This window comes from Alexandromys fortis, unplaced genomic scaffold, assembly GCF_014885135.2.
Source record: "Alexandromys fortis isolate MF-2015 unplaced genomic scaffold, M_Fortis_MF-2015_v1.1 scaffold_4, whole genome shotgun sequence".
Lineage (NCBI taxonomy): Eukaryota > Metazoa > Chordata > Mammalia > Rodentia > Cricetidae > Alexandromys > Alexandromys fortis.
The window spans coordinates 22,595,492-22,604,494 of record NW_026067944.1 but is presented as its reverse complement, the minus strand read 5'-3'; the positions used below and the strand labels follow the sequence as shown (position 1 = coordinate 22,604,494).

The window sequence follows — 9,003 nt, the reverse complement described above, 5'->3', positions numbered from 1 at the left end:
CAAACAACTAAGTTCAATAAAAGGGTTATTTCTATAACCATTAAGAACAGTATTCATTAACTTGTTTTTATAAAACAAGATGACAGACTTTAAGAAGCTTCACAGGTAGTGTGTTAAACAGGCCTGTCCAGAAAATCAAATCCATAGACACATAAGTATATATTATAAAGAATTGTCTCACACAATAATAGAGGCTCAGTCCTAAGTCTGCAGTCTGGTCAGTGTCCAGTTGAGTCCTGAAGACCAACAGACTGGCGTAACCTTAGCAAGACCAGTTTTTCAGTTAGAATTCTGTTACTTGGGGGTGGGGGCCTCAGTATTCACTTCTGGTCTTAAATGGAAGGGATGAATCTCACTCCTGTAATGGACAGCAATCTGACTTAATTAAGTCAAATGACTTCAGTGTTACTCTTATAATAGCCAACCCCCCAGAACAGTACCTCACCAACTCTCTGGCACCATGTGGCTCCACCAAGTAGACATATTAAAGTCTATAACCATAGTCAGTAAGTGCAAGTATCATTCTTAAGAGAGATAACCAGATGCGCATTATATAGCCACCTTTTTATAGTTAATCCTTTCTCTAAACCTTTGATCTTTTAGTTTTCATTAAAATTTTCTCACAATATATTTTGATCACACTCCTTCCTTCCCAATTCCTCCCCACCACTATTTAACCTCATATTCCCTGTCGGAAACCAAAAAACCACAAAAATCTAATAAGGCAAAAAAATAACTCAAGCAAAACAAAATGAAAAGAAAAAGCCCACAAAAATAATAACAACAAAACAAATCTCCCAAACTTTAGACTTTGTTTTCTATTGGCCAACTATTCCTAGTCAGGGGTCTTTCGTGGACTGTGGTTGCTATACCCAGGCCATTCCACGGGAGAAAACAGCTTTTCCTTTCCCAGCAGGTATCAATTGCTAAGAGCTTCTTGACTGGGGGTGGGATTTTGTGTTCAGTCTTTTCCTCAGTGCTGGGATCATGTGTGGTTTGAACATGGCTCCGGTCTTGTACCTGTTGTCACAGGCTCTGTGAACACGTGTTTCACTCCTGTTGTGTTGAGAAGACGCTGCTTGAACATGGCTCCGGTCTTGTACCTGTTGTCACAGGCTCTGTGAACACGTGTTTCACTCCTGTTGTGTTGAGAAGACGCTGCTTCCTTGGAGTCATCCATCACCTCTGGCTCTTACAGTCTTTTTGCCTCTTCTACCACATAAATAGATCCCCGAGCCTCGAGGGGAGGGGTTTGGTGATGACATCTCACTTAGGACCAAGTGCTCCAGTCTCTAACTCTCTGACAATTGACCAGCTCTGCGTCTTTTTTATCATCGGCTGCAAGAAGAATCTTCTCTGATGAGGGTTGAGTAAGAGGCACGGATCGATGGGTATTATGTTATTAGGAGTGATTTTATTGCGGCCCCTTTAGCAGAGTAAGAGTTGTAGGTTTTTCCTAGGGCCCATAAGTGACCTCAGGTTCTTGATCAGTTTAGCAGTTTCGAATATGGATCCATCTCATGGAGTGGGCCTTAACTTAAACCAAGTTCTAAATAATATAATTTACACTTGTAAGTACATTTCATTTGCTTGCTTTTTAATAATCAAGTTTCCTCAACTACAACACTTTTGACAACTGGATAGCTGTTGTGTGGCACAGAATATTTAGCTGCACTCGACTTAGACCAGCTAAGTGTCCGTCATACCTCCGACTGGATGCCAATAGTAGCCTCCTACCCCAGCATGCAGCTAAACATAATTTTAGGCAACTCTGAAGTTGAGCGGTAGTGGCATATACTTTTAGCCCAGCACTTGAGAGGCAGAGGCAGGAGGACCTCTGAGTTCGAGTCCAGCCTGGCCAGCATAGGAGTTCCAAGCCAGTCAAGGCTAGTGGAGACCCTGTCTCGTAGGAAAAAAAAAAAAAAACAAGCAAGTGTACCTTAAGGGGTAGAAAATTGCCTGTCTAAGTACCGTTCTGAACTGATACCTATTTGCCAGTAGCTTGTTGTGTGGTGGTCTCATTAGAAAGCCTGGAGAAGGATTTTCTCAAACCGTGCCTTTCTTTTTTCTTTAACAATGATACAATCTTCCGGTATATACATACACTTTTTAGGAGGAGATGCGAACATGTGTCTACTCACTGGAGACAGAACCAATGACAGACCAAAGTAATGATTCCAATGCAGTGTACCTCATTCAATCAATGATCTTATTGCATGTACTTGCAGGAAGATGGGGGTACTAGGCCCCCAACAGCTACATTGCTTTATTCTCATCCCAGCATGGATGATAACGCTGTCATCACTGCATAGGTGGAGTCTATTCTTCATTAAATGGTCTACCGGCTATGTTTTAGTAACTCGTAAGACCACATGCAGTTGGGGCGGAACTACATGTGGAGGGCAGTAGGCTGCAGAAAGCAGCAGCTGGAATCTTAGCTGAAGGTCTAATGACTCTCAAATTTCTGTTCTATGCAGGAATGTCAACAGTTGTAACAGCTGTTCTGGGTAAGGCAGTGATGGTGGCTAATGTTTGTAGGACTGCAGTTCACACCTTCAGGGCAATAGCACACACTTTACAAATCTGGACTGACTTGCATCTAACTGTCTTTTCCTATTACCTGCAGGGATGCAAATATAGTAAATATGTGTAGAGTCAGGGCAGGGTTATGTGTACGGGGTGGACACTTCCAATATTCCCAATAGTCTCAGCTTTAAGGGCAACATGGTGGATTGTTCTGAATTCTGACAGACTTAGACTGCAATGTCTTCATAGGAAATTATGCCTGCTATGTGTTTTTCTAGATTATCTAAGATGTCGCTTGACAAACAGTAACAGGCCTGGATTAGGAAGCTATGTGATCCATTTTATTTACCACTGGTTAGGGAAATCTCACTTATTAGGGTTAAAAGGATAAAAGCAACAGGGTTTGCTTTGACATAACATAATTTCAAATAGTTTGAACAGAATTTCATGCCCAGAGTGGCTTTCCTTTCTTTTTCCTTAGTTGAGCTCTGACCAGGATCACTGAAGATGGAGTGCACACCTGTCTTCTCTGAACGCTGGCGTGGCAGCCTGAGGTGCCCAGGTGTGCTCACTAGAGTGCAGGAGTGTCTGCTTTGCTGGACTGTGATGAGCTAGAATAACTCCAATGTGAAATTTATCTGCAAAGGCATCCATTTTCCTTTATCATCTGTTTTTTGTATCTCGAGTTTCTAAAAAGACAGCTTGATTTCCTGAATGAACTCTGAGTCCTGGGCTTGACTTTCATTTCTATTATTTGAACCATGCATGTTCTTTGTGGGACTCAGTTTTATTGTCTACAAAATATGAACAAGAACTGGACATAGTGATGCATGCATCAATTCCAGCACTTGTGAAGTAGAAGCTGGTAGAAATATGTGAGATTTTAAGCTAGTCTGGTCTACATGGTGAATGCCAGGACAGTCAAGGGATACACAATGAGAGTTTGTCTCAAAACAACAAACAAAAAATGAATTAAAATGTGGACAATACTTTTAGGACTGTTTCAATGATGAGGCAGACTATATATTGACTTGTACACATCATGCTTAGAACAGAGTGCATAATTATATGAGTGACAAAACGGATTTTTTTCTGAAAATTGAGCTTTATTTTATGTACATTAGTGTGAAGGTGTCAGGTCTCCTGGAACTGGAGTGACAGACAGTTGTGAGCTGCCTTATGGATGCTGGGAATTGAACCTGGGTCCTCTGGAAGAAAAGCCGGTGCTCCTAACCCCTGAGTCATCTCTCCAGCCTCCAACAAAATGGAATTTGATCAGTAGTCAGGTATGGTGGCACACACCTTTGAACATAGCACTAAGGAGGCAGAAGCAGGTGATCTCTGAGTTTGGGGCTAGCATGGTCTGTCTACAGAGCAAGTTCCAGGGCAGTCAGAACTATACAGGGAAAACCTGTCTTGAAACAAAACAAAGCAAAAAAAAAAATCAATAAAATAGAATAGTAATGTATTATAACCCATAGAATAAAATATTCACATGTCCTCATTGCTGTAAAAAAAAATAAAACTAACAAAGAAACTAAGAAAAAGGAAAGCTCTTTTTCACAGGGATTCCAATGAAGATGAAAAGAATGCAAGGAATAGAGAAGATACTGCAGTCATGATCTTTGGCTGCTAAAAATTACTGGGTGCCTTGAAGACAAAAGCACTTACAGATCTTTAAAGCATCTCTTCCGAGACAGATACTGACTACAAAGGGGAAAATGGTACATCTTTCTTCCATGGAGGAAAGTGGCAGATGGCACCTTCACCAGGTGTTCAAGGCTGATGTCATGGGAACTAAGACACAATGACTTTATGCATCCCCTGATCCGACACAGAGAGATGGACACACTACCACTGTGGTTCTGACCAAAACCCACAAGACTTCACATCATAATAGAGAAAATGGGAATTTAGGAAAGCTCACAAGCAGAATGATGAGCACGCATCCCGTGAGGTCATCAGAGAAGCGGAGAGTGACGGCTGTCACCATGAGGAAGAACAAGAGCAGCAGGATCCTCCAGGGGCCATCAGAGGAAAGACTTGTGACATCACAGTAACATTTCCAGTTTAACTGCACTGTGCTGATGTTGGTTTGTCAGTTTTGGTACCTGTGCACTGGGTATATTATTAGATGGTAACATTGAGAGAACCTGGGGAAGGAGACATGCGAATTACCTACATTATTTCTGCAAAAATTGTGCCTAGTGGAAATTATTTCAAATTAAAAAGTCAAAACATGTAAATGGATAGGACTGCTGTATTTATCATCTGCCTGTCCTTGGTATACTTGCTTTTGCTATATTTGTGGGCCGCACTGTGTGCTGAGACCATGCTTCCCAGAGAGGGAATGTAGGAGGCAGAGCTAGGAAAAGACCACAAATAACAAGATGCTGTGTGTCCAGCTTCCTTTCAAGCTATGACAAAGACCAATCAGGATCCCTTCTAGCTGACCTGCCTGACAAGTGTTCTGAGTCCAGTAGCTCACCTTTCTCTGTCTGGTCTGACCAATCAGAAATGAGGGAAGGGGGCCTCATCCCAGGCCACTAAAAGTGCTTAAAACCCTGAGCCTTCTCCGGGATGGGGGTAGGGGATGCATTTTGGTTTCCAGATCCCCTAATCACTTGTGGGAAGTCTACTTCTGACTTATAGCCCCAGACACCATGCTTTAGTTTACAGCGGCCTCTCTGCGAGTTTTGTGAGGTGTTCCATTTTGCACCCTCAAAGACTGATGCTGAGAGTTCAGGCTCAGGTTCTCAGCTGCTGCTTCCTGTCCCACACACAGTCAAAGGAGAGGAGGAAGAAAAACTCAGTCTGCTCAACAAAGGCAGCATATGCAAGCCAGAGCTTCTTTATTGTATGAGCCATGAGCCAAAGGACAGGCTCATAGCATAGGTGTCCAAGAATCCCCATGAAGCGTTCACAGTGACCAGGACTAACACAGCTACACCACTGTAGCTAGCGACTGAGCACTTGCAGCCTGCTGGCAACTGGACACTTCCTCAGGACCCAGGGTTAGAAAAGGCCCAGCTTCAAGGACTCTGATTTGCAAAGGTCCAACACTCCCACTTCTAGAAGCTCAAACACTTCCTTTTTTATCTAAATGAAAGAAAAAAAAAACAATAGAAACATTAGCATCACACAAAAGTAGTCCTGGTGAGCAAAGTCCACACCTGGAGTCCCAGGTGTTCATACAGCTGCTATGGCCAGAATGAGAGAGGGCAAAGTCCACACCTAGGATTCCAGGTGTTCGTACAGCTGTTATAGCCAGGATCAGAGAGGGAAAGTTCTGCCCATGTTTGATCCAGAGTTGAGAGTCACACAAGGAAGAGGACTATGTAAAACATCAGTTTCATTAAATGTTTCCTCATAAGCCTTTATGTTCGCATCCATCCAAAAGAAAAGGCCACAGATATGTCCAGAGACTCCAAAGTGCTTTAGGTAACCCAGATTTTCACGCAAGGATCCACTAAGATTGACTACCTTGTGATAATTGTTAATGGTATGAACGTAATAAAACTACCTATGATGTACGGTGGATTCCTTGGATTTAACACCACATCACAAACCATCAAATCTGGCCTCGTGGCTGAAACTAGTTAAAAAGGTTCTTCATGGAGGCAGAGTGCACCCTACTATGTATATGTGTGTGCATCTCAATGGATTTTATCTCGAACTGATGCCTAATACAACTCGTCAGTCAATTATAATGAACTCGGTTCGGTTTGGGGAAGTAGTTTTATGTGGCAAATTAACCCCAAGCTTCAGTTACTGGCATGATTTAGTCCTCGTAGGTGATTGACAGCCTTATTTATTATTATATGACCCCCTCTCCACAATATCAGATTAGATTGAAAAATTGTTCCATGATAACATGGTGGGTGGCAAAATGAAATTTCTACATTATGAGGGCAATGAACTATTTTTCATAAATATACAGTGAGCTGTGTGTGCGGTGCCCACAAAGGCATCCAGTCGTTCTGTTTGAATCCACTGAGACGTAGAAACCCTCCACACAAAATGAAAACATCTTTGTAAATTATGTAAGTAGGTTTTGTGGGGATGTGAAGAAGCCAGTCATGAGGCAGCCCCCCCTCCCCGTCTTTGGCCAAAACTGTATATGGAAGAATAAGTGGCAGAGATGAGTGTGCCTGTGATGAGAGGCACAGGAAAAGGGCAAGTCCTCCAGATCGTCTAGCTTCTTTGAAGTACAGATGTCCTAGTGGGGCAGGGGCCATGGTCATTTAGTGGGCGACCAAGCAGACTGTATAATACACATGGGAAGGATACAGTTATGTGTAAGCGGATGGGATGGCTCTATAATAGTTACCTCAGCGTTAAAGACAGAAATTATTTCCAAAGCTAGAATGTGCTGGCTCCTCAAGCCAAAGACTTTATTATTGTGTTTGAACTCAAGTTCAAATTGGGAAAAAAAAAGATTAAAGACAACAGCTGATTACACATTACCTCGGGAATGTCCATCATTCTCCTTAGCTTCTGATCTCTCCAGTTCCAGTCAAAAACCAGAAACTTTAAGGGGTTCAAATTAAGGCCATCTGAAAGACACAGCGAGAGTCGTGGTAGTAAAGACCTCACGACGTAAGCCTATTAAAGTGGTTTTCATCCTCCTGGTTGCCTCACTCGCGGGCCTCTCTCCCAGCAATGAACCTCTGCACACTGACGCTTGCTTGATGGGAAACACATGCCGCACTCTGACACACGCAGCTTTATCACTGCTTCTGAGGACAGAGGAGCGACACCGGGGAAGCCTGTCAACACTCAGGTGTTCAGCCCTCTGTCTGCGAAGGCCAGAGGCTGGGGTCACCTTTCTGACAGGGATTTGAGAAGCTGTTTCCTGTAAACAGGAGACATTGGCCTTCAGAAGGGTTGAGAGCACTGGAGCCTGCCTGAGTCTGAGGAGGTGCCGGGAAGGATGCTGACGGGGCTACCCGACGAGGCTGGCGAATCAATCATGTATAGATTGCACCCACTCCGTTGCCCGGTTTACCTAGAATTATCTCCCATGAGGACTGGAGGAGACCCAGAATTGTTTGGTCCTCAGGTCCTAAAAGGTGGGTGCAAACCCAGCTCTTGCAGTTGTTCCAAGGTCTTGCCCGCTATGCTTGCAAACAGTACCCGAGGCTCCCCCCATGCAGCTACTCCCCGCAGCCTATCCCTGCTCAGTCTTCCCTCTGCCCCAGACACTTTCCATGCCTCTTACACTATCTTGTATTTGCAACACTCTCACTGGAAGTATCATAGGAAACAGGGAAAAAAGAGATGTTAAAGAGACTCAGTGTTGCAGAACGCAAGCAGAGAAGCCCCCTCTTGAACTCAGGACCTTTGGAAAAGCAGGCAATAATGCTCTTAACCACTGAGCCAACTCTCCAGCCCCGAAGCCCCCTCTTGAATGGAACCACCTTTACCCAGAGCTTTCAATATGCACTGACAAAAGAGCGAGCTTTCTGTGATGTCCCAGTTAAAAAAACTTCCAGAAGCTTAACGCTACTTCCAACGATGATCACTGTTTAATACATAATTTTTAAAAACTGAATAAAATCCAAGTATTCTATACTAGAAGTATTGCAGACGAACAATGTAATACATATATATTTCAAATGAGAAGTAAATCAATTTCCTAAGAAGGAAAATCCTCTAAAGGTACAAATATATGTATTATAAATGAGGTATATATATTATATTTATAACATAAAGTCTCTCTCTCCCTATATATACATATAAAACAAATACATTGTAACCATATGGAATGTTATATAATCTCTGTTTTATAAAGACATATACTTGTTGTATAAAAACTGGAAGGCAGCATACTCATAATTAACTAGAAATTATCTCTGCCGGGCGGTTGGTGGCGCACGCCTTTAATCCCAACACTTGGGAGGCAGAGACAGGCAGATCTCTGTGAGTTCAAAGGCCAGCCTGGTCTACAAGAGCTAGTTCCAGGACAGGCTCCAAAGCTACAGAGAAATCCTGTCTCAAAAACCTAAAAAACAAACAAACATTTACTTAGCACATGCATGTGTGTATCTGCGTAGGCCTGCATGCCAAAGTGAAAGAAAGGAGGTCAGGGGACAACTTTGAGGCATTTGGCCTCCCTTCCACCACGTGTATCCAGAAATCAAACGCAAGCCCTCAGGCTTGGTGGTAAGCACTGTTAACCGCTTAGCCGTCTCCCCTGCTCCCCTATGCCTTCTGCTTTCCTCACAGGCCCAGAGTCAGAACATTTCCTTAGTTGCGAAATCTCTGGAGCTGGTTCCACAGATCGCAGTGCTATGGGATGGCGCTCATGTCTGGAAACTCTCCTCAGACAGTGAACGGATCTGCACTGTGTTAAGATAGAGTGACCTATGTGACACCGCTCTAGTTCTGGCAGAACCTCAGCTCCCAGGGTGCTGGGCTATTTTCATAAACACCTTCCATGTAATCTAACACCACAGCTAACATTTTAACTATTCA

At 43.3% G+C, this 9,003-nt stretch overlaps 1 protein-coding gene across 2 annotated transcripts in view; it reads right to left on the bottom strand.

Moving 5' to 3' along the window:
• Window positions 1-5,346: 5,346 nt before the first annotated feature.
• The window catches only part of Cmss1 (cms1 ribosomal small subunit homolog), a 169,370-nt gene continuing 165,713 nt past the window's right edge, over window positions 5,347-9,003 (bottom strand). For both annotated transcript variants that reach the window (XM_050149084.1, XM_050149085.1), the window contains exons 9-10: window positions 6,994-7,082; window positions 5,347-5,625 (exon numbers count right to left, since the gene is read on the bottom strand). In XM_050149084.1, coding sequence (XP_050005041.1) covers window positions 5,542-5,625; window positions 6,994-7,082 — 173 coding nt within the window. In that variant the 3' untranslated portion in view covers window positions 5,347-5,541. The remainder of the gene's footprint in view (window positions 5,626-6,993; window positions 7,083-9,003) is intronic.